The sequence below is a fragment of the Microplitis demolitor genome, chromosome 5, assembly GCF_026212275.2.
Source record: "Microplitis demolitor isolate Queensland-Clemson2020A chromosome 5, iyMicDemo2.1a, whole genome shotgun sequence".
Classification (NCBI taxonomy): domain Eukaryota; kingdom Metazoa; phylum Arthropoda; class Insecta; order Hymenoptera; family Braconidae; genus Microplitis; species Microplitis demolitor.
In genome coordinates, this window is record NC_068549.1 from 19,724,993 (window position 1) to 19,751,366 (window position 26,374).

Below are 26,374 nucleotides of genomic sequence, written 5' to 3' on the forward strand. Positions count from 1 at the left end.
ATTTCTCTCTACCAACTTCTTGTACTACTGTATACTATTGTGGTGTTGTCTTGTGAGAAGGTGAGGATACCTGAGCAAACTCCTTGGTTGCTTACCTGTATGCTATAAGACGTTGAACGATCAACAGCTAAACGCGAGTTTTATCCGCGAGTTGTTTCACCAATTTAATATATTCGCGTAAAGGTAAAGGTGTTAAAGTTGGGACCAGTCCGGGACTTGGCCTCGTCACATTTACGTCTGTTGCTGAAAGTGCGCGTGAGCTAAATATTATTAAAAACAAGGATAGTAAAAAAAAAGATAATTGGTCATTAACAAAATATTATTTAAGTGCGCAGTATTATTTTAGTCAGTAACTATGACGAAAGTAAATGCATCTTGCAAGTGATTTTTTCATTTTTCATACGTGGAATATTTTTATTTTTTGTGTGATAATATGGTTTAATATAAAGATGACGCACTGGTACTTTAAACAACAATTTTTTTCAAATAGTTGCATAGGGGAGCCTGGGGCACGAAGGCCCCCTTAAGCCGGTTTTTTCTTTTTGTGGCTTTTAACCATAAAATTCACTTATTTTCCGTCGATATCGAAAGAATAAGTAGAAATTTTGCAAAAAATCGAAAAAAAAATTTGTTTTTTTTCTGGGGCACGAAGGCCTCCTCTCCAAAAAATTATCAACAAAAATTTTTTTTTTATTTGCCGTTAAGTTATGACCTTTATAATGTTTTTATGACGTTTTAGGCCAGTATGTGATGTATGAGGTAAAATGGACCATTAAAAAAAAAATTGTCACGAAAAAATTAACTTGACGGAAAATAAAAAAAAAATAATTTTTTCTTTATAATGTTTTTTTCGAGTTGTCCGTTTTGCCCCTCATATCACGTATTGACTTAAAATATACTAAAAACATTATGAAGGTCATACTTTGACGGAAAATAAAAAAAAAAAATTTTACCTAATTTTTGAAGAGGGCCTTTATGCCCCAGGGGGGCCTTCGTGCCCCAGGCTCCCCTATATTTGTGAGGTAAATTATGTAATTATTTATTTATTTTATATTGAAATAATTTTATTCATTATTTTAAAATGTGTGAACACACATGAGATTATGATCCATTGATTAGACACACATTACACATCGCGTGGATTTGAAAGTAAAACTGTATATAGTTATTATCTAATTGTTTTCTATTACTTTCGGTTGTAATTTAAAAGTTAATCACTGATCTTATCTTTTAAATTTTTACGATAATTTTAAAATCGTATGATTACTCGAAAAAATTTTTTGTTCAGAACAAAATATAATTTAAATATTTGTATATATATATATATACAGAAAAAAAGGTTTTTTTTGGAGAAATAAATTTTTACTTATCTTGAGAAAATTTTTACTTGACTAAAGAAATTTTTTTGCATTTTAAATTGAAAACAAAAATTTTCTTGAAGTAAGAAATGATTTTTCTCGTCTCAAAAAATAATTTCTTGTTTCAAAAAAATATTCACTTGACCTAAGAAATTTTTTGCGTCATAAATTGAAGATAAAAATTTTCTTGAGATGGAAAAAAAAATTTCTTGAAGTAAGAAATGATTTTTCTCGTTTCAAAAAATAATTTATTGTTTCAAAAAAATATTCACTTGACCTAAGAAATTTTTTGCGTCATAAATTGTAGACAAAAATTTTCTTGAGATGAAAAAAAAATTTTCTTGAAGTAAGAAATGATTTTTCTCGTTTCAAAAAATAATTTCTTATTTCAAAAAAATATTCACTTGACCTAAGAAATTTTTTGCGTCATAAATTGTAGACAAAAATTTTCTTGAAGTAAGAAATGATTTTTTAAGGCAAGAAAAAAAATTCTTGAGCTAAGAAATTTTTTCTAGTCCTAAAAAAATTTTTGTCTGATTTAAAATGCAAAATATTTTTTGCGCCGAGAAATCTTTTTTTTCTGTATAAATATATACATATATATACATATATAAGTATAATTATTTATTTATGAGTTTGTAAAATCATTCAATAGAAATAATTTGAAACGGATATATTGTAATTTAAAAAACTTTTCTATTTCAGAAAATCATTGCACGGACATAACTTCCGGTAGCGACTTGTGGGTATAAAAAAAAATAATAAACGCGATTAAAATTTAAACGACGGATTGCTATTTAAAGATTTAATTTAGTATTACTAATGAGTAATGAGGATATAGTATTTAAATGACTAACTTTCATTCATTGAATATTAAATAAATATATTAAGTATTCGTCCATACTTGTGTATATAGTAAATAATATAATAACCATAATAATAATAATAATAATAATAAATAAAAGTCAACAAAGGTGGATGCGTTACCGTGGGTTGGCATTTAACGGACGGCCGTTCGATATAACGATTTCATAAGCATACAGGCTAGTATTATCCTGAAATGTTTCGAAGGCCGATGCCGATATCGATGCGGCTCCTGCTGCTAACAGAGATTCTGCTCCTCTTTATTTCATTATTTATCAGTGACGCCAATGGCCACGTTGCTCTTACCTTCCCACGAGCACGGAAGTACGACCTCGACTTCCTAGACAGCGCAAGAACTCCTGGACCCTGTGGAATGCCACGAGGTTTGTATATATGTGCATATTATACATAATACATATATATACTTATATATGTTCGTGTGAATAATTTAGTTATAATTTTATATTCATTGGGCCCGTGAGATAGACGATGGGAGATGATGGAAAAAAAAGAAAATGTTGGAAAAAAAAGAAAAGAAACAGAGACCGGTTTACCTAAATATTAAAACCTGTATTTATTCATTAATTTTTGTTAGCTGTTAATTTAATTTTTTTTTTTTTTTATAAATGTTTGTAATGCCGAAAATACCGTAGAACTAAAACATTATTTATTTGACTTATATATTTTTATTTATATATATATATATGTTTTATAAAAAAGAGAATGGGTGGAGGAATTTAGGCTCACGTCCAATCGAGAGAGTCGACTTTCACCCGTTCGGGCAATCTTGCTGTTATGTTGAGAGTATAGCATTCCATGGATTATCCCTAGTTCACTTTGTAAATGTGCATTCCAAACAATCATTTTAAACAAACAAAACAATTTTGTTTTTTGCACTCATAATTTTCACAGTAAAAATTACTCGGAAATTGTAGAGCATAGAGAATTTTAATATTCATTATTTATCTAAAAACTTCGTATATTTTTAATACTTCATTCAAAATTAATAAAATTTTCGCGCCATTTATTAGCGGGAACTTTGAAATTTAAATTCTTATGGAGTTTTTACTATGCATCATAGTAATTTAAAAAAAAATCTATAGTTCGTGGTTGTTCGTGAATATTCGGCTCTTTCCGTTCATTCGGGAGGTGATAGGTTAGAAAGAAGCGTCACGTGACGTATTAACGCTAAACAAGATTTCTGCATACAAATTTTTCATTGTTCCTTGAAAAATAGTTTTTTTAAAAATGTTTTACTGAATATTGTAATTTAATGTAGTAAATTTTACTATGCAATTAATGGAAATTTCTAAAATGAAATTTTCTATATTTGGCTCAAATTACTATGCATTGTAAATTGTATTGAATGGATATATAAAAAGTTTCTACATTATTAGTAATTTTCACAATAATTCTATACTTTTTTCATTTTATACTGACACGTAAAAGATTGAAGTGAATATGGATTTTATTTGAATTTGAATTTGAATTTATTCCGTCACTCGAAGTTTTGGAGTTTCAAAAAAATTAGTCTGCATACGAAGTAAATAAGGAGTTTTTTTTATGAATTTTATTTTAATCCGAAGTTTAAATATTGAATTAAATTCCCGCGCGGAGTAAAATCCATTCCAATGGGCAAATAAAAAATTATCCGAGTAATTATTTAAAAAATTAATTTTGATAATGACTAAATTATTATTAAAAAAAAATTTCGTGTTAATTAGACAGATAAAAATTTTTTTTAGCTTCAAAATACGCGATTCAGTAATTAACAACAATTAATTAATTATTCAAAATTACATGAACATTTGACGGGCGCGCTTTTGAATTTTTCAAATTTATGGTCAAAAATTTTGAATTCGCTGATGCGAATAATTTGGTGTTAAAATTTTTAACACTCGTGTAAATGTTATTCGATGCACGGTGTTAAATTTTGGACCGTAAATTAGAAGGTTAACACCACCAATTGTGTAAATTTATTTCTTTATTTCAAATTCTCGATTACTTCGACACCGTATTCAATTTTTCACCAAAAATTATATTATCGTACAATATTTGAAATCTCAACACCGAATGGTGTAAAAGAAAACACACTCTGGTGTTAAAAGTATACCACTTAAAATTTTACACCGAACAGACTGAAAGGAAAAAAAAAGTTTTTTTGAAGCCAAAAATTTTTACTCGTCCTAAGAAATTTGTTATTTCCTACGCAAAAAAAGTTAACTTGAATCAAGAAAATTTTTTGGCACACAAATGTTTTCGAAAACCAAGTCAAGATTTTCTTGAGCCTCCAGAATTTCTTTGGTCAGAAATTTCTACTTTATTCAAGAAAATTGAGGTTTTCAAAAAAATTTTCTGCATTCAAAATTCAAAATGAAAATTTTTTTGAGTCAAAAAAAAAATGTCTTAGAACTAAAAAAATTTTCTTAAGACTAAGAAACTTTTGCTTTTCATTTCACAAAGAAAATTCTTCCTGCCCCAAGAAATCTTTTTTTTCCATGCGTGTAAATTTCTCGGGACCATTTTCTTTACTCAAAATTTTTTACCCTGTTTTTTTTTTTAAATAATTTCAATAGAGTAATTTCAAAAAAATTTATTAAAAATTAATAAAGTAAATAAAATAATATTATTAAAATTAGATGTACTAAGACCAGAAAGTGTAAAGAATCGCCGAACGGAACGATCGGCCGATCGCGTGCTCGACTTCCGGAGTTTACGTTTACTTCATTTAAATTATTTAGCGTGATGCTGCTTTCGACGATAAATCAAACCTTCACCCATTCAATTTTATTTATTCCATGCTATAAAATTTATAAATAAAAATAACCGATTTTCCTCCACAAAAAAAAAAAAAAAAAAAAAAAAAAAAAAAAAAAATTAATATCTCAATAATTTTAATTTCAGGAGACATAAAAACAAGTTTATTGTCCGGCAGTCAATTCAACGTATCCTGGCATCTGGCTTATCCGCACCGAGTAAGTTTATTTTATTCAATTTAAAAAAATAATAAATATATATGTATACATAGATATATATAAGAAAATATATATATTGCGAGCTATAAAATACAGGGAAAGGCGATATATTATTATTTGTATGTAGCGTAGCACAGGCATCAAGTTTATATGGAGATTCCTTGACAGTATTACGACACTATTGTAAAAAGAGAATGAGCAAGCGCAAAATAAAGATGAAGATAGACTGGATTTATATTTATATATTATAAGTATATATGTTTATATATGAATATTATTCCATACAGTAGACATTTAAGTGGATGTGGCCTACACGCGTTTTCTTCTCAAGGCAAAATTTTGAATTATTCACGAAAGACTCTTGAGGTATTTAGCGAACGTGCTCACTGTTGAGTAGGCAACGATTGAGTAGTCGTCGATTATCGTTGGTATCCTCTATACCACTGTCCGAGACTTAAACACACAGATTTATTTATTGTATATGTGTATACAGATACTATTAGTGTGGATGAAAATATGATTGTATGTATGACGGTTGCGAAATTAGCCAAGGTAATAGACATTCAGGTTGACGCTTAGTTATATACATTGTGCGTACCCGAGTATTGATGTTGCATCACTCAAAAATACGTAGGCAAGAGATTATTGTATCATTATGTTGGTTAAAGTTATTAGGACGCTTTTATAAGGCGCGATTTTTAATTATTCAATGGTTTATATATATGTATGTGTGGGTGTCAAAAAAATGATGACAAGTTTGATTTGAACATGGGTACACTGTGAAAAATTTCTATAAAATTTTACTATGGGGGTATTGTAACACTGGACCATAAGAAAACTGGTACAAAATTTACAAGTGTCCCATAGTAAACGTATGCGCAGACATAATTGGGACCTATGCGCATACGTTTACTATGGGACACTTGTAAATTTTGTTCCAGTTTTCTTATGGTCCGGGGTTACAATGCACCCATAGTAAAATTTAATGGGAATTTTTCATAGTGTAAAATTATTTGATAAATTTGCTTTATTAATTGTGAGTAGAACTGGGCCTGCGTGAATATTCACTCGTCCGTTTCTAGATAGTCTTTAATTATGGGGTAAAAACACCCAATTTCGAGTAATTTTTTTTAAAAAATCAAACAAAAGGAATCTGTTTTCATTCTTTCTGTATTTATTTTATTTTTGACCCAGGTTTATTCAAAATTCCAGGGTAAATTTTATTGGAAGATTCTTTCCGTGTAGAAGTTGTAATTTTGAGAATTCAAGATTTCAAGTTTAACTTTTTTTTTAATTTGGGATTTTTAATAGTAGAACTTATGGGTTATTTAGAATGTGACGTAGACGAGTTTTGAATTGGATAAAATTTTTTTTTTACGCGGTTTTCAAAATCTATTTTTTCTCTATTTTTCATCGTTGTAAAAAAGTTCAAAAATCTTAAATTTGAAATTTTTGTATTAGGAAGAAAAAATGGTGTAGAATTATGCGGCTGCCCAATTTCAAAAAAAAATTAACTGACAAAAATAAAATTTTTGAAATATGTATAGAATCAGTTCACAAAACTCTACTGGAACTAAAAATACTAAAAAGTCGATTTTGAAAAATTTTTCACTTACTGTGTTTTGAAATTAGGCAGCCGTATGGTTCAAAAATTATCTGGTTTGACTTGAAATTTGTCCATATGAAGTTTTAAATCAACGATCATATTTATTAGCCCTGTATGGAGAAAAATGTTGGCTCGAAACCTACGAATTTTTATTATGCTGTCGACCAAACTTAAAACAGGAAGGAAAGCATCCAAAAAATTACTTAAAGTGGAAATTCGCAAGGAATTCATTGCTTAGTACTAAAAGTACTTTTTTGGCTAAAGACAAATTTATCTTCCATGATAAATATATAAAAAATGGCCATGTATGAAAATCAGTCATATATGCACCATATATGGTAAATTTTAATATATATTATATATAAGGAATATGACTTATTTTTCACGGTTCAAAAAATGAATGAACATCAGCTTGACTCAAATAATTTTTGGTATTTTAAATAAATTTATTGTAAATTGGAATTAAATTTTAAATTTATTTGACAATTAATTTCTACCGTGAAAAAACAAATATATGAAATATCTTATTGTTGAAAATAATTCAGCCTAGAAATTATCAACTATTTGATAAATTTTTTTGCTTAATGTAGAAGACGTAATTTAATTAAATTCTGATCTAAAAAAAATTCCTAACAATTAGAGAAATATTTTTAAAAAATTCTCATAAATTGTATGTGCAGCAAAGTTACATTCATCTTTTGGAGTGTGAGAAAGAGGATAGATGACGTTTCTCCTTGATACTTTTTGGAGCTAATTGTCGGGTACTGCTATATAATCACGGCTCCACCTATTTTTTATCGTAAAAAATAAAAACGGTATTTTTTCTTTAAATTCTTCTTCACGGCGGATGGAAAAAAAATATATGTATATATAAAATTTATGTTAAATACATACTTACATTATTGCAGTCTATAATATTCACAAAAATTTATGGTAATTATTCACCACACTTCTCGATTTTCGGGTTTAAAAATTCTAAAAATTCATATTTTTTATATTTTGTCATAAAATAAAAAATAATACGGAATTTAAAACAAGTATTTAGAATCATTTATCGATTTGTATGATAAAATTAGTGAATTAATTAGCGGACGCTTGAAAATTTTTGAAATTTTTAAGCAAATTACAAATTATAATTTTTTAAAAAAAGCAGAATTAAAAATTTTTTTTTTTTTAATTAAAAAATTGTCTGTTACTCCTCATTATCATCAAAATTATCACCAAATTTATTTAATATTTCCCATAATAAATTTTCGGTTTCAAAATCAAAACTTAAAATTTTTTCAAAAATTTATCATTTCATATTCAAAAAATTTTTAATACTAAAAAAATTTATTTTTCATAAAAAAAAAATATTAATGTTACTAAAAAAAAAAATCAAAAATTTTTATTAAAAAAATACGGTAAAAATTTTACAACTTAAAAATTTTTCAAAAATGAAATTTTATTTTTTTTTTTTTTCAAAAATTTTATTTTTAAAAAATTATTATTATTTTCATATTGTAAGACATCAAAAGTAAAGTCAAGTCTATTAATAGTAAAAAAAAAAAAAAAAAAAAAAAAAAAAAAAAAAAACTATAAACTTTTGATCTCTACAGTAATTGTATAAGAGTTTTTGTATTAACATTTTGAATTAAAGATATAATAAAAAAAGTTGACATTGATATTCAGATGCTGACAACACGTGGATGTTGGTTGGTATCGTGTGAGACATACCCGATACTCAATTGTAAGAGCCGTTATGACCTCAAATTAGTGTGACGTACCCAGGTATCAAGCAAAGCCAACAGTTTAATCATCCACATGTCTATTGAATTAAATCTCCTGTCTTAAAAAAAAAAATAAAATTAAATAAATCTAATTAATTTATATGATAAAAAAAGAGAAAGAAAACTAGGCACCCATTAAAAAAAATGGTATCCATTTTTGAATGCAAATAGTATTGGGTTGATTGCGCGTGAATGCGGAAATCTTAATGCTGACCTTCATTCCACATTCCATCGGTGTCCGGAGTCGGTGCTTCTCTTGTCCGTTACGAAAATTATGCGTTTTAATAGTCTAACTAACCAGGAGGGACAGAGTGCAATGTTCGCTGCATGTCCGTTATATCTTTGACATTACATATAATCGTTACCGCCTACAAGGAGTGACGATTCAATGATCATCAGTTATTGCACTTGCAGCCTTGGAAATTTTGCATAGTAAATTAGTAATAATAATTATTTTTTTTTTTTTAGTAAACAAGTATTGAGTGCGCTTATTTATATTGTCATTTGACGGGTAAATCAATTTATTACTTTTGAAATAATAACTGACGCTGAGAGAAATTGTAGGCTACTTTCTCCTTTTTATTTTTTGTCCGCATCTCGGGTATTGTCATTGGGATAATTGACAATTTTTTTATTTACTTTTTTCTCATTGTATGGAGTTTTTTTTTTATTTTCTTACGTGGGAAAAAAATGGGAGCGAATTCGGAGTGATCTGGATTTTATTTGAATTCAAATTTACTCTGTAACCCAGAGTTCTGGAGTAAAAAAAATCAGTTTGCATATGGAGTAAATAAGAAGTTTTTTTTAGCCGAGAGATTTGGGTTTTATTTTTATTTGAATTTACTCCGGCACTCGGAGTTCCGGAGTAAAAAAATGACTCCGCAAATTAAGTAAATAGAAAGTATTTTTTCTGTTGAGTTATTTGGATTTTATTTAAATCCAAATTTACTCCGTCACTCTACTTAGTTCCGGAGTAAAAAAAAATTACTGCTCATACGGAGTAAATAAGGAGTTTTTTAAGCGGAGTGTTCTGGATTTTATTTATATCTGAATTTACTCCGAGACTCTTCTTGAAGTTTCGGAGTAAAAAATTTAACTCCGGAAACGGAGTAAATAAAAAGTTTTAAATTTTATTTAAATTCAAATTTACTCCGTCATTTTACTCGGAGTTCCGGAGTAAAAAAAATCTCTTCGCATACGGAGTAAATAAGAAGTTATTTAGTTTATTTAAATCCGAATTTACTCTGTCATTTTACTCGGAGTTCCGGAGTAAAAAAAATCTCTTCGCATACGGAGTAAATAAGAAGTTATTTATTTTATTTAAATCCGAATTTACTCCGTCACTCTAATTAGTTCTGGAGTAAAAAAATCACTGCTTAAACGGAGTAAATAAGGAGTTTTTTAAGCGAAGTGTTCTGAATTTTATTTTTATCTGAATTTACTCCAACATTCAGAGTTCTGGAGTAAAAAAATAACTCCAGATACGGAGTAAATAAAAAGTTTTAAATTTGATTTAAATTAAAATTTACTCCGTCATTTTACTCGGAGTTCCGGAGTAAAAAAAATCTCTTCGCATACGGAGTAAATAAGAAGTTATTTATTTTATTTAAATCCGAATTTACTCCGTCACTCTAATTAGTTCTGGAGTAAAAAAATCACTGCTTAAACGGAGTAAATGAGTTTTTTAAGCGGAGTGTTCTGAATTTTATTTTTATCTGAATTTACTCCAACATTCGAAGTTCTGGAGTAAAAAAAATAACTCCAGATACGGAGTAAATAAAAAGTGTTGGATTTTATTTAAATTAAAATTTACTCCGTTATTTTACTCGGAGTTCCAGATTAAAAAAAATCTTTCCGCATTCGGAGTAAACAAAAAATTTGTTTTTCCCGCCCAGTGATCTAGATTTTATTTCAACCCACCTTCACTCCGATTCAAAATTTAAAAATTAAAATAAACTCCCAGAGTAAATTTACTCCGCAGGAACTAAAATAAAAAATCTGCTTCGCATTGACTCCTATACATAATTAATCCACGTTCACTCTGCAAATTTTTACATTGTATAAAAGAACAAAATGATTTCTATATCGACACCAGTAAATAGATTGTAATGATTATTTATTAACTGTTGTCAATAAATATATACAAACAACATAACAACTAAAGGTTGGCAATAAGATACTCAACTGCTGACTGGCTGTAGTAAATACCTGTCGTGGTAAAAGTATTGGGCATGTCAACTAAGACTATATCACCTCGATGGAATTCAGGTGAAAGCCGGCTACGAAAACTCATGTGATACATTTGATATACTCCATATCTAATTAATATTTTAATTTATCCTCATTATCCATTTTTTAAATTAATTAATTAAGTTATTAATTATTTTTTTTTTAGGGAGGATTTAGATTACAAATTCTTGATGCACTTGATCGTCCGCTTGTCGATCTCACTCCTGTGACGAAGCAGAGTGAATTCGTTGAAGATGACGCTACGTAGGTTTTTTGAAATTAATAATATAAATTTGTTATGATAAATAATAAAATGAATTATTAATGAAAAATATTAAAATGACCTCAGGGCACAGCATTACCCAGTTGAATTGCCACAGAATTTCACCTGCACCGATTGCACAATCCGGCTTCTTCGTGAGGCCGAAGAGTGGGGGTCCAGTTACAGGTTTTGGTCTTGTGCTGACATTGATGTAAGTACCGTACGCAATATTTTAATTTATTATTATTATTGATAATTAAAATAAAAAGTAACTATATAGGTGCATAAATAAATATTATTATAGATATTAGATAGGAAAACATATCGGGAAGATTGCAGCGGGCATGGGAGATCGTTGGTTGGTAGATGTAGATGTGACCGATTTTACCACGGGCCAAGGTGTGAATTTAGGGAAGATTGTCTTGATGATTCGGACTGCGGAAATCAGGGCACTTGTGTTGACAATGGTGGTACAACATTTCCCACGAAACATTGTTATTGCAATGTTGGGTGGTTTGGGCCAGGTTGCGCTAAGAGTGAGTTTCTATTTCTCATAATTTTATACTCTTACAATATTATTATTTTTATTTTTGTTATTATTATTATAATGATGGTGATAATAATTATTATTATAATTATTTTCTTGTAAAAATCCATATAGGAAAGAGCCTAGATGGGTCCTTTATATGGTTTCTTATAGGAAGACGTTGTATGGTTTCCGATGAGGAATCTCTGTATAGTTTTTTATAAAGATTCCAATATGATTTCCTGTGAGAAATTTATGTATGGTTTCCTATAAAAAATTTCTGTTCGGTTTCTTGTAGGAAATCTCTGTATGGTTTCCTTTAGAAAATCTCTGTATATTTTTTTATAGGAAATTACAGTATGGTTTTCTGTAAGAAATTTATGTATGGTTTCCTATAAAATTTCTGTTCGGTTTCTTGTAGGAAATCTCTGTATGGTTTCCTTTAGAAAATCTCTGTATATTTTTTTATAGGAAATTACAGTATGGTTTCCTGTAAGAAATTTATGTATGGTTTCCTATAAGAAATTTCTGTTCGGTTTCTTGTAGGAAATCTCTGTATGGTTTCCTTTAGAAAATCTCTGTATATTTTTTTATAGGAAATTACAGTATGGTTTCCTGTAAGAAATTTATGTATGGTTTCCTATAAGAAATTTCTGTTCGGTTTCTTGTAGGAAATCTCTGTATGGTTTCCTTTAGAAAATCTCTGTATATTTTTTTATAGGAAATTACAGTATGGTTTCCTGTAAGAAATTTATGTATGGTTTCCTATAAGAAATTTCTGTTCGGTTTCTTGTAGGAAATCTCTGTATGGTTTCCTTTAGAAAATCTCTGTATATTTTTTTATAGGAAATTACAGTATGGTTTCCTGTAAGAAATTTATGTATGGTTTCCTGTAAGAAATTTATGTATGGTTTCCTATAAGAAATTTCTGTTCGGTTTTTTGTAGGAAATCTCTGTATGGTTTCCTTTAGAAAATCTTTGTATATTTTTTTATAGGAAATTACAGTATGGTTTCCTGTAAGAAATTTATGTATGGTTTCCTATAAAATTTCTGTTCGGTTTCTTGTAGGAAATCTCTGTATGGTTTCCTTTAGAAAATCTTTGTATATTTTTTTATAGGAAATTACAATATGGTTTCCTGTAAGAAATTTTTTTACGGTTTCCTATAAGTAATCCCTGTATGGTTTCCTATAAGGAAATCCTAGTATGGTTCCCTGTAGGAAATTCTTGCATGGTATCCTATAAAAAAATTTCTGTATGATTTCCTATAAGAAATCTTTGTATAGCTTCTTATAGGAAATCTCTGAATAGTTTCCTATAGAAAAGCCCTATATGGTTTTCTATAGAAAATGTCTGTATGAGTCCTATAAGAAATCTCTGTAGAGTTTCCTGTAGGAAATCCTTACATGGGTTTCAATAATAACTATTATTATTAATAATAATAATAATAATAATAATAATAATAATAATTATTATTATTATTATTATTATTATTATTATTATTATTAAAATTTTCTTATTTATTATAATTTAAAAATTTACATATATTTCAAAATATAATTTACAGGATCAGCAATTAAGTCTACTGAAATAGACCTACAGGGACATACAATGATACGTTTCTCAGAAGACTTTGTCTTTTATTGGCGAATACTCAAGGACTCAAAAGAATTAGAAGGTGTAATGATAGTTAATGACACATCGTGGGTTGGAGTTGGCTGGCGTCCAAGCAGTTTAACGCCATCGTGTCGTGCGTTCCCTGAAATTCACGGCAAGAATTACGTCCAGGCTGAGCCATTGCCTCATCCTGAGCCAAAATCTCAAGTTACTTTAGCAAAAAATAATTCACGCTCAGATAATTCCGCTGAGCCGAAACCTGAACCGACTCACGGTGCGCTTACCGGTGAACAAACCGCTGAGCCATCATCAAAGTCTGCTGCTAAAAGACGATCTCCCAAATCCCCTCGTTCTGAATTGTCCGTTACCTCGAGAACAAATAACAATGATGTAACTGTTCAAACAAGTGTTACTTATCAAGTTAGCACCCAGCAAGGACGTAAGAAACGGTCACCTGAGTTCGGAACTCCTGCGCCAACTGCCGGTATGTATATAAATATTATTTTTATTCTAGTTAATATCCTAATGCAGTATCAAGTATTATATTAAAAAAATATATTTTTTGTAAAGTTGTTGCAGTTGTAACATATTATTTTTTTTTAGCAGTATTCACTTACTTTAGATTATTATTATTTTTAAATTATTAATAGATGAGCACGGTGTTGGTAAAATAGTTGCATGTTGTTATTGCTTTGTTGCACAGGAGAGCCTACCAGTGAACCAGAACCAGCTTCTGAGCCTGAACCGAAATCAAAAACTAAACCCAATATATCCGAACCACTTCCAGAACCTGAACCTTCACCTGAACCCGAACCTGCACCCGAACCTGAACCTAAATCTGTACCTGAACCATCACCTGTGCCCGAACCATCACCTGAACCTGAACCTAAATCAATTTCAGAATCAAAATTAAAATCAACATCTAATGTAGAACCTAAACCTGAACCCGAACCATCACCTGAACCTGAACCCGAACCTAAATCATTACCAGAACCACATCCAGAACCAGAACCACATCCTGAGCCTGAACCAGAACCTAAATCTTTACCTGAACCACATCCAGAACCAGAACCACATCCTGAGCCCGAACCAGAACCTAAATCTTTACCTGAACCACATCCAGAACCTGAACCAGAACCTGAACCTAATTTACAATCAAGTTCCAAGTCAGAAAATGAAGATTCTGAAATTAGCACCAAATCAGGCGCAACAAAAGGTAAAATTTTAGTAAGGAAGTAAATAGTATTTAGTAAATAATAATAATTGTATAAATTATTTATTTCATAGTAAAGTAGTAGTAATTTAACATAATTATAGTAATTACATATAAATAAATAAAAAGTTAATGCAATACTAACAAAATAGCTGTAAAGTAGCGCTTTTAGTTTACAACAAAGTGAAAAATATTTACTAGTATTGTCTATAATAACAATTAAATATATTTATTAAAATGTAATGATAGCACCAGTGAGACCGGAAGTTCATGAATACACACCGAAACACGACTTTAATCCGATGGACTGCACGGACATGATAATTGGAATGGCCAGAGAGAATACCCACAGGATCGGTGATTATTACACCCGCGATCGTTCTACTCCGCGTAATGACGCGTTTTGGGGAGGGAAGGACAGCTTGACTGCTGCGATGGGATATGAGAAGGATGGCGTCACGACGATTATGTTTAGACGCAAGTTAACAACCAATGAGCTGACTGATCATGAAATAGTTGATGGCGATATGCAGGTTATTTGGGCCAGAGGACAACAGAAGGGTAATTATATCCACCAGCCTCCCAGTGGTGTCGAAAAGAGCAAGGTCAGTGTCAAGGATTTCTACAAGACTGACGAGCTCAAGTATCACGGCCACAAAAATCAACGAGGCGTGGCAACTTTTAACTTTTTTGGTAAATTTTGTTATTTTTATAAAATTATGAGTTTACTTGAGACAATTATTAGAGATGTGTCAAACTTTTTAAATTATTTTTCAATTTTCAAATTATTCAAAAATTTTCAAATTATTTGTAATTTTTCTGATCAACTTTCAAATATTCAATTTTGATTTAATTTGACTTCAAAAAGTTACGCATAATTTGTCAATTTTCAAATTATTCAAAAATTTTCAAATTATTTGTAATTTTTCTGATCAACTTTCAAATATTTAATTTTGATTTAATTTGACTTCAAAAAGTTACGCATAATTTGAAATTTTTCAAATAATTTGAAACATTTAGAATTGTTTGTCGATTTCTGAATTCTTCAAAAATTTTTGAATTAATTGTAACTTTTCAAATTACTCGATTCGAATCAAGGAAATGTTTATTAGCGTTCAAATATTCAATTTTTCGTGCCTGAGTTTTATTTACTTTTGACAAAAATTTAAATTTTTCAAAAATTATTGAAATTTTCAAGTCACTCTAAAAAAAATTTTCGAATTATTTGTCTATTTTCCAATGATTAGAGAGTTTACGAATAATTCGGAATTAAAAATTATTCTAAAGTTTTCGAATTATTTTTAACTTTAAAAATTACTCGACTCGAATTGAGGAAATTCTAATCATCTTTCAAATATTCCATTTTTGTATTTAATGGAGGGCTTAGTTTTTAATTTAACCAAAAATAATTAATTCGTAGATTCGTGTCTTCAAAAAGTTACGGATAATTTGAAACTTTTCAAATTATTCGATTCGAATCAAAGAAATTTTGATCAGTTTTCAAATATTCAATTTTTCGTGTATGAGTTCTATTTACTTCTGACAAAATTTCGAATTTTTTTAAAAATATTAAAATTTCAAGTCGTTCAAAAAAAAATTTTTCAAATTATCCGAAAATTTTCTAATTGCCTGTAACTTTTTAAATTCCTCAATTCAAATCAAGGAAATTTTGATCAGTTTTCAAATATTCAATTTTTCGTGTATGAGTTCTATTTACTTCTAACAAAAATTTGAATTATTCAAAAAAATATTAAAATTTCAAGTCGTTTAAAAAAAAGTTTTCAAATTATTTGTAAACTTTCCAATAATTAGAGACTTTACGAATAACTCAAAAAATTTCGAAGTTTTCGATACGAATAATTCGTAAATTCAAAATTTTCGCCCCCTAATAATTACACAATTTTTTTCTTTCCCTAGATGAGAAAACCAGAAGTAAAGATGAATTAGGCGGACCTATTCCGCTTGAAAGTGGAAATTGCGGCGGAGAATGGAAATATCCAAGAAGTTGTAACGTAAAAAATTTCACCTGCGAGTATTACATTCGGTGGAGTTACAAGACAAGGAAGGTGAGGAATATCTTGATACTTAAACATATATATATATACACATTTTTGCTTTCTCTTTTTGCCATTACCACCATTAATACTCGTCCGTTGAGGAAAACAACTTTCATTATTCGGGTTTTTGCGGCAGAAAATGACTTTTATTTTTTTTTACGTAAAAATATATCCATAAATTATAAATAAAATATATTTATACTTATTTATGGGTTTGCTGATTATGTATATAAATAATTAGATATATTTTTTTATGGTGCAGGATCAAATAACATTTACAATAAAAACTAAAAACACGGATACCTGGACGGGAATCGGATTTTCAGAGGATGACAAAATGACACAAACGGATGCTATATTAGGATGGGTTGATAAAACAAATGGAAGAGCATTTGTTATGGATACCTGGATAAGTGGTTACAGTCTACCACTTTTAGATCCTTCCCAAGATATTTACAATATAAGTGGTAATATTGAAAATGGCGTAACGACTCTAATGTTCTCCCGGAAACGCGCCACTAAAGACACTAAAGATTTCTCATTTACGGATGACCATTGTCTCTATATGATGTTCCCTGTGAAAGGCGGAATATTCAATGCTGTTAATAAGAAAATAAGAAAACATACGCGAGTTCCAATCGTTTCATCAGAGCGCATTTGCATTAAATCATGTGGCATTGAAGAGCCTGATGATGATGATGACAAAATGACTTCAGTACCTCCGGGAATTGATTACGAAGTTGAGGTTAAACTCGTTAATGTTGGCGACGGTTTCAAAACTTCACAATTTGGGACACAGGAATTTGAAATAACCTCCAATAGAATTTCGGGAGATTTTGAACCGACTTTAAAAAACAAAATTCCCGGGTTTTATGCAACACAACTCAGTGAACTTAAAAGGTATAGTTTTTTTTTTTACCTTTATTTAAAAATTGAAGGTTAGCCGATCTTTCATTGGTTTTAATCAGAATTCGCTTGAAGCGCCCTCGCACTGATTAAAATATAGTTGGATTCGATAGAAAAATTTGAATTGGATTCGATTGGAAAATAATTTAAAAGTAAAATTATTGTTTATTTATTGAAATCGATTGATTTTCAATCGGAAACTTCGAATTGAATATGATTACAAATTTTTAATTGGAGTTTTTGATCGAAATTAAAATATAAATTATTTTTACAGAAATGACGACAATGGAATAATTGCAAAAATGAATGTAATTATTGATAAAAATATTGATAAAGAACGACCTTTTAAACCAAGTGAAACTTTGATGCTAATTGAACAAGTTTTGAAAGAAGCTGTATTAACAGGAAAAATAGGATCTCTTCGCGTTGATCCAAGTTATCTTGTAGTCAAACCTCCAATAGGTGAGTCAATTTATTTTTTCAACTAAAAATACAGTCGGACCTCGTTATAAGACTACGCGTTATAAGACTCTTCCTCTCGAAACCTCGCTATAAGACTAACATAATGTTTGCTATGAGTGTGGGTGTAGCAGACATCAGGCATTTAAAATTATTAATAAATAGAATAAATAATTAATAAAATAAAATTTGAAAAAAATGGGCATTTAAAAAATTTTGAAATTTATAAGTGCATTTTTTCTAAATATTATTTTTAAATTATTTACTCTATTTAATTATAATTTTTAATTTCTCTAAAAATTTAAAAAAGTCTAAAAATTTTTGAATTTTTTTTTTAAACTATAAATTATAAAAAAAAAATATTTGAAAAAAATGCACTTGTAGTTTTTTCAATTTTCTACATGTGCATTTTTTTGGTTTTTTTAAATTGTCTATTGGCAGCCTCAATTTTAAGAATTTTTTCCCCTACAGCCCGAATGAGTCTTATAACGAGGTCCGACTGTAATTATTTTAATGTATTTATTAGTTGGTATTTTTTTTATTTTTTTTTTTTTTGTTAAATCAATAGGATACGAATTGAGCGAAGACAAAGAAAGAAATATGCAATCAAATGATTTGTTACTCGGCACAACAAAACTTTACCTTGTTATTGGATGTATTGCTGCTTTGATAGCATTAGCATTATTACAAGCCATTTGTACTCTTTACAAAGCAACTCGTAAAAGAATGACTAAGGTAAACAATTGTATTATATTTTTTGTTTGTTTAGTTAGGGTGAATAATCAATACTCGAATAGCAGAAACCGATCAACAGTAACCGCTAATATTTATTTTGTAAATTTAAAAAGCGCCTCGAATAGTAAAATAGTTGTGGTTAAGAATTAAATTTATTTTATTGCGCAACTCAATCACGAAGCAATTAAATGTGTTCTGCTAATGCTTACTCGGTCCCAGTTGATTCGCTTACGTAAAAATCATATTTACACATGCAAATATTCACGATACTGGTTAGACGACGTTTAATAATTTTTTGATTTTTTTTAAAAACAACAAATTAAAAAAAAAAAAAAGATTTTAAAAAATTGCACCTGTAGATTTTTTAATTTTCTACAAGTGCATTTTTTTAGTTTTTTTTTTTTTGTAATTGAAATGCTGAAAAAAAAAAATCCGAAAATTTTTTATTGTCTAGTAACTTTTAATACTGGACTTCTGATAACTTTTTGACTTTTAAAAAGGAGAAATTATGAAAAAAAAAAATATTTTCAAAAATTGCACCTTTATTTTTTAAAATTTTCTACATGTGCATTTTTTTAGTTTTTTTTTTTTTTGTAATTAGTGTTGAAAAAAAAAAAATCCGAAAATTTTGATTTGATTGTCTAATAACTTTTAATAATAGGAAGATTAGCAGACATTTGAAATTGAAAAAAAAATTTTTTAACAGATAAATAATAAAAAAAAAATATTTCTAAAAAAATGCACATGTCGAAAATTTTATAAGCTATATGTGCAATTTTTCAAAATATGTTTTTAATATTTATTTTTAAAAATCAAAAAATTTTTAAATGTCTGCTAACTTTATTGTCATTAACTTTTAATATTGAAGTTAATTGACGTCTGATAACTTTTTGACTTTTAAAAAGGAGAAATTATGAAAAAAAAAATATTTTCAAAAATTGCACCTTTAGTTTTTTAAATTTTCTACATGTGCATTTTTTTATTTTTTTTTTTTAATTGATTTATTGATGAAAAATCCGAAAATTGTTTATTGTCCACTTCAGGATTGTAAATTATTAAATTATCAATTTTTTAAAACTATTTATAAATAATAACTACTCGAGGCTCTTTAAATAAATGAATAATAATCTAGAGGAAATGTAAATAATAATTAATTTTTGGTATATTCACTCTACTCAAACATTCTGTAACTAATTAAATAACTAAATTATTATTATAAATAAATAACAATTAGTACCTTGGGCACTTGCTGTATTTTTCCACATCTTCAATATTCTCATACGCGTACCTGTCTTGCCATATAAACTAATTTCGTTTATCACCGCGGGTTTTTAAATTTTATAATGCAATAATTAAAATATTCTTTGAACTATAATGAAATAAACAAAAAAAAAAAAAATTAAAAAAGGAGAATGTGAATGTGAAATAAATAAAAAAATTAATATGCCGGTCTCGGAATTAAAAGCATAAATTTACATTTAAATAATTGATGAAGTTCTGACTTTAAAATTAAAGTCACGGATTTAAAAGCTTCGGATGCTCAAATACCTTTCAGAATATTTAACATCAAAGGTTTTAATAAATAAATTAGAAAAATATGTATATAAATTTTTTATATCACGTCTCCAGAGGTTCATCTGATAGCCACAAATTAACCAATTATTTAAATGGAAATATAAATATAAAAACCACTCGAAAAGTATGTTGCGGTAAATAAATTTATATATTTTTATTTTTTAAATAATAAATTATTCGTATCCTTGATGTTTTTTTTTTAAATAGAAACTAAACCGGTCACGTGTAAAAAAAATTCGCTTTAAAAAGATTCCAAAAAAGTTCGATGTGTGGGGATTTTAAATTTTAGATAAATTTGAATTTTAAGTAGAAATTTTTTTGAACTTTCGTAATTTTGATGGTAAAAAAAAGTTTAGGATTTTATATAAACAAATTTTGAGTCAAAAAAGAACGTTTTTACAAGAAATTTTTAAAATCGTATTTTTACATTTTACCCTAGTTTTTTAAAAATTCAAAAATCTCAAATTTTGAACTTTTTATGAACGTTTTTTGATTTTTGACGTGCTATCGCCCGTTTAAAAAGATTTTAAAAAAGTTCGATGTGGAATTTCGAAATTTGAGACAAATAGAACTTTTTTTGAACTTCTTTAATTTTGATAATAAAAAAAAAGTTTATCTGCGACTTTATAAAAGCGAATTTTGAGTAAAAAAAAATGTTTTTGATACATGTGTCTGAAAATATATTTTTAATACATTTTACCCTAATTTCGAAAAGTTATTAGAAACCGAAGCCTGATAAAATTCAAAAAACTTTCATAAAAAATTCAAAATTAGTTTTTGAACTTTTTCAAAACCAGGGCAAAATGCAGTAAAAAAATTTTCAGAATATTATTTTTTGATTCATAATTCGCTCCTATAAAGTCCTAGAGACTTTTTTTCACTAGGGTATTCACAAAAGTTCTACTCTGTCTCAAATTTCGAAGTTTTTTATAATCTTTTTGAAAGGAATTTTTTTTTTCACGGCTGATTTCTAATAAAAACTTTTTTGGAACAAGTGTAAAATGTATTAAAAATACTTTTTGACAACGTTCTTTTTTGACTCAAAATTTGCTGATATAAAATCCTAGATAAAATTTTTTTTTCTTTTACTATAAAAATTAAAAAAGTTCTACTTGAAATTCTAATCTGTCCCAAATTTAAAATTTCCACATGTTGAACTTTTTTGAATCTTTTTCGACGGAATTTTTTTTAACATGGGTAGTACGTACTATTGATATACTTGAAATCGATTGTATTGCTTTGCTTGTTGTTGTTGCATGACCCGCGCTCTTCCTGACTACCGCTGGTATTGTATTAGAGGGTGTACTCACTGCCTTTGGTATCTTCTTCTACCCCGGCTGATCCAATTAATGGTACATCCGTGATGATGCGATCACATCAATACAATGATCATCATTACCATCATTATCATCAACATCACCGTCATCGACAACAGCCTCGACCTAATCATCACTATACGTCATCAAATATGCATCGAACTGTCCCACATTAAATTGATAGTCCACGTATCTAATGAATTATTGCTTTCATTTCCTTCAGGTACTCGCTATGTGCTTTTAGTCTTTACTTTCTCTTCTTTATCTATCCATCCTGTTTTCATTCTTTTCGTTCTCTTACTTTACATTTTAGTTACTATTGTTGTGGTTAATTGTTATTAATATTATTTGTAATGTATATGGGTGAAAAAAATATTTAAGTCCTGCGCAGAAACAATTATTAGAATTTTTACAGAATCCAGAAATTTTATTTTTTCAGTAAATTTTCAGATATTTTGTAATTTTTTATAAGGTAAAGTCCCTATACCCGCTTAGTATTATTAGTCGCTCACTTTAACTGTTTAAGGCGTTTTTTTATAATTTTTATAAAAAAAAATTACAACTAAAAATATTATTATTGATAAATAATTATTTGTGAATCTAAATATATTTAAATATGACGTATCAAATTATTTTATAATAGATTATAAAGTTAAATTAAATGACTGTTTTCAAAATCGCGCATAGCCGGCATTTTTTACTTTAACGTTCATTCGTTAGATTAAATTTAGATTACGTCAAATTTTTTAAGAATTGTTATAACTATATCTTATTAAATAAATTTTTAAAATTCATGAAATTTTATATTGTGAAAGAATAAAGTAGTATAATTTATAAATTATTTTCCGAATCAATAAACTTATGATAGTTTAATTGATATTGTCTTTGAGCGACTATGGGGCCATGTGTTGATCGAGTAATGGTACATGACAACTTTTAGTGAGCGACTATGGGTACACTCAAGGACCTTATTTAAAGAATTAATAATAATTAATTATCGACATTATTCTTCAAACTTGAATTGTATTCTAATACTCGAAACTTCAAAAAATAACTATAAAAAAAAATATGATTTTTCATTTTATTTATTAATTTGTATTGAGTGATTCAATTCTCACTTCAATGAAAAGTGAGCGGGTATAGAGGCTTTTACCTTACTTGAAAAAATATGAAACTCAATTTTTTTTTTTTTTTTTGAATTTGTAAAATTCAATTTTTATTAAAAATATGATTTAATAAAAATTAAAAATTCATAAATTTAATTATCTAAAGTTCAATTTTTGAAAATTTAAATTACGAAAAATTTAAATATGAATTTCATTGCTTAGATGACTAAAAAAATTTCAAATATCAAACCCGATAATTAGTCATTAATATTTTTAATATTTTCGCGGTTTTTTTTAAATTTTTTTTTTCAATAAATTTTCATTTACTTTTTGTAATTTTCTATACTTGAAAAAATGTATAACTCAATTTTTTTTTTTTGAATTTGTAAAATTCAATTTTTATTAAAAATTTGATTTAATAAAAGTTAAAAATTCATGAATTTAATTATCTAAAGTTCAATTTTCGAAAATTTAAATTACCAAAAATTTAAATGTAAATTGAATTGCTTAGATGTCTAAAAAAATGTCAAATATCAGTCGCAAGAATTTTCATTAATATTTAAAAAATTTTCGCGGTTTTTTAAATAAATTTTTTTAGTTCTCTAAAAACAACATTAATAAAAAAATTTTTCCGCGCAAGACTATATATATTTTTATAAATAGCTAGAATATTTTTCATTTGTTTGTTACAGCAGGAGCGTTTGATCACGAATAATATGTGGAAAGATTATTCAACGGGTGCCAAGACAAATTTTGGTTTCGAAGCCTTTGAGACTGAAGAAAAAGTACCACCGCCTCCGGTATCTAATCCTCCGAGAACAAGAGACGTAACAGACGGCGCAATAACTATGTCAGCTGGTGGAAAAAATATGATGGAAAAACATCGATTGAGTAGCAGCAGCAATGGTCATAATCATAATCATAATCACAACCATAATAACAACAGTAGTAATAATAGCAACAGCCACCATCATACTCATCAAATGTCATCTACACCACGAGCAACTTATAGTTTGCCTCGTGCTCCGGGTACTAGACAACCATCGCCACCACCACAACTCAGTTATTACACTCAAGACCGTAGAAATAATCGTAAGAGTAATAATAATGCTAATGGTAATTCACAATCGGGTCAACAACCTGACTTTTATTTCATGCCAAGTCAACGAAAATACAGCGGCGAGGTCGTTCGCGTTTATGTTGATTATGGAAATCAAAAACCTAAATAATTAACCCCCACTACCCCAGTATTTTCACAGTTTATTATTACTATTTTATTTATTTTTATAATTTCAAATTCCATGGACTTTTATTATTCCAATTTGGCTATTGTACATAATTTTAATTTTAATGTTAACTTTTTTTTTTTTTAAGAAGAGAATAAATTTACTCGTTTTTTTTTTTTAAATTTTATTTGTATAGATATATGGTGCTAATTTGTTAATTGTGTATATGAGAGTTTTGTTATTTTAATATATTGATATTTCTATTTTAAGTGTGTTTCGAAAACTTTATATTTTTTTTGAATATTTAATTTTGCTGACATTGGTCGTGAAGTAATTGATTAATTATTAGTTCAAGTTATTTACTTTCTACGATATTTTAATTGACGGGTTATAGAAAATTTGAGTTGAGTTTAAAACTTTAAGTATTGTCATTAAAAACAAATTATATTTTTTGACGTATCGGGTCAAATTACATTTTTTTGGGGTTAGGTTGTTTTTGGGTGACTTAAATTTGTTACTTAAAAATTTTAAAGAGTGTAAACCTAATAAGAAATTCAAAAACGTTACTTTCTCTAAAATATGGAGTTAGGCAGTTTTCTATTGAGTAAGACAATATATTTATCAAAATGATATTTAGAAAGAAATATATCAAAAAATGATATTATTAAGATATTTAAAGTAGAAATATCGATATTAATCATAAACGATAGTGTAAATAATAACAATGATATATATATATATATATATATATATATATATATATATATATATATATATATATATATATATATATATATGTATATATATATATATATAATAGTAAAAAAGGATTCGCTAAACTGTAAAAAAAGTGAGTGTTAGAAAATTCCACACTTGAAGTTTTAACACTTTTGAGTATTAATTTAACACTTGAATTTTAATACACTCAAGTATTACTTTAACACTCAAATTAACAACACTTTTAAGCATTAATTCACCACTTAAATTCATAACACTTGAAATTGTAACACTTTCAAGTGTTAATTTAACACTTAAAATTTGAACACTTTCAAGTGTTGATTCAACGCTTGAAATTGTAACATTTACAAGTATTAATTCATTCGAATTCTTAAGACTTTCAAGCGTTAATTTACCGCTTGAAATTTGAACACTTTCAAGTGTTGATTCAGCACTTGAAATTGTAACACTTTTGAAGGTTAATTCAACACTGGAATTTTTAAAACTTTCGGATATTAATTAAAGACTTAAATTTTTAATATTTTCGAGCAACAATTCAACACCTAAATTTTTAACACTTTTAAGTGTTCATTTAACACTCAAATTAATAACACTTTCGGGTATTAAATTAACCCTTGAATTGTTAACATTTTTAAGCATTAATTCAACACTTAAATTCATAACACTTGAAATTGTAACACTTTCAATTGTTAATTTAACACTCGAAAATTGAACACCTTTAAGTGTTAGTTAACGCTTGAAATCGTGACACTTTCGAAGGTTAATTCAACACTTGAATTTTTAACATTTTCGAGTATCAATTCAACACCTAAACTTTTAATACTTTCAAGTGTTAATTTAACACCCTCTTACTATCTTGTCCGACCAGATTTAATCAATCGATTTTTTAACACACAAAAATGTTATTTTAATCAAAAATAACACTTTTCAAATGTTATTCTCAAACTAACCTATAAAAAGTGTTAAAAATACTTTCGACCATCATAATTTTTCCCGAATTCTTGGAAAAATTCTTACGTTTAACACATACTCATGTAACTTTTTCTATACTAATGTTAAAATAACATTTGAATAAGTGTAAAACGTCTGTTTTTCACACAATATATATAGACTTTAACGAATCCTTTTTTACTGTTAATATATATACATACATATATATATATATATATATATATATATATATATATATATATATATAGATCACGCATTTATATATTATAAATTATAAATAAGTATTATCTATTGAAAATAAAAAAAAAAAAATAAATAAATTTGTTAAAAACTTTTTGAAAAAATGAATGACAAAAATAAATAAAACCAAAATAATAAAAATACTCTTCGCCAAAGAGACTAATTAATAGTTAAAAAAAAAAACAATCAATAGTAATACTAAAAATAAATGAAAATCGATGATACTCATTAAATCCATTAATTGGTAATTAATACGAATTCCTTTATTTTAAAATATTTTTAATTAAAACGTTATTATCCTTAAGATTTAATAAGATAAATATTGTTTATTATTATTATTATATTCTAAAAAATAAAATAAGATATTTGTAAATGCACAAAAATTTATCTATGGCATTTATCAACGTGCAATAAAATACTTTTAATTAATATTATTTTTTATCTCATTTCTCATTTTTTTTCTTTATCTTTTGCTCAACAATAAATGACTTTTTTTTACATGTAGGAAGACAAAAATAAAACATCAATAAGCACATAATTAATACTAAGTCGCGTATAACTTTTTTAGAAACTGTATTATTATCAACAAAATTAATATCAACATTATTATTATCATTAATAAAAACACTTTATTACAGTACGTAAT

The 26,374-nt window shown here is 27.5% G+C and overlaps 1 protein-coding gene across 6 annotated transcripts; it reads left to right on the top strand.

The window, feature by feature from the left end:
* On the top strand, positions 1 to 24,516 carry LOC103579497 (uncharacterized). 6 transcript variants are annotated; one of them, XM_014441455.2, is made up of 15 exons: positions 29 to 460; positions 2,064 to 2,605; positions 5,127 to 5,197; positions 10,968 to 11,065; positions 11,151 to 11,274; positions 11,368 to 11,599; positions 13,157 to 13,690; positions 13,910 to 14,422; positions 14,669 to 15,112; positions 16,337 to 16,485; positions 16,739 to 17,376; positions 17,657 to 17,844; positions 18,410 to 18,576; positions 21,449 to 21,690; positions 23,266 to 23,349. In XM_014441455.2, the coding sequence occupies exons 2-14, from the start codon at positions 2,419 to 2,421 to the stop codon at positions 21,641 to 21,643; spliced, it is 3,540 nt and encodes a 1,179-aa protein (XP_014296941.1). In that variant the 5' UTR covers positions 29 to 460; positions 2,064 to 2,418; the 3' UTR covers positions 21,644 to 21,690; positions 23,266 to 23,349. The 6 variants fall into 6 exon arrangements, with proteins under 6 accessions (XP_014296939.1, XP_014296941.1, XP_014296936.1 ...); XM_014441453.2 differs by lacking the exon at positions 21,449 to 21,690 and having other exon boundaries at positions 1 to 60; positions 23,266 to 24,516; XM_014441450.2 differs by lacking the exon at positions 21,449 to 21,690 and having other exon boundaries at positions 30 to 460; positions 23,266 to 24,516.
* Positions 24,517 to 26,374: the final 1,858 nt, after the last annotated feature.

Bases quoted from the DNA above. Each gene is read 5' to 3' on its own strand.
- LOC103579497 (XM_014441453.2), top strand. From the start codon at position 2,419: ATGTTTCGAAGGCCGATGCCGATATCGATGCGGCTCCTGCTGCTAACA. The intron at 14,423-14,668 runs GTAAAATTTTAG...ATGTAATGATAG, and splicing joins CAAATCAGGCGCAACAAAAG to CACCAGTGAGACCGGAAGTT. The intron at 17,845-18,409 runs GTGAGTCAATTT...TTAAATCAATAG, and splicing joins TGTAGTCAAACCTCCAATAG to GATACGAATTGAGCGAAGAC.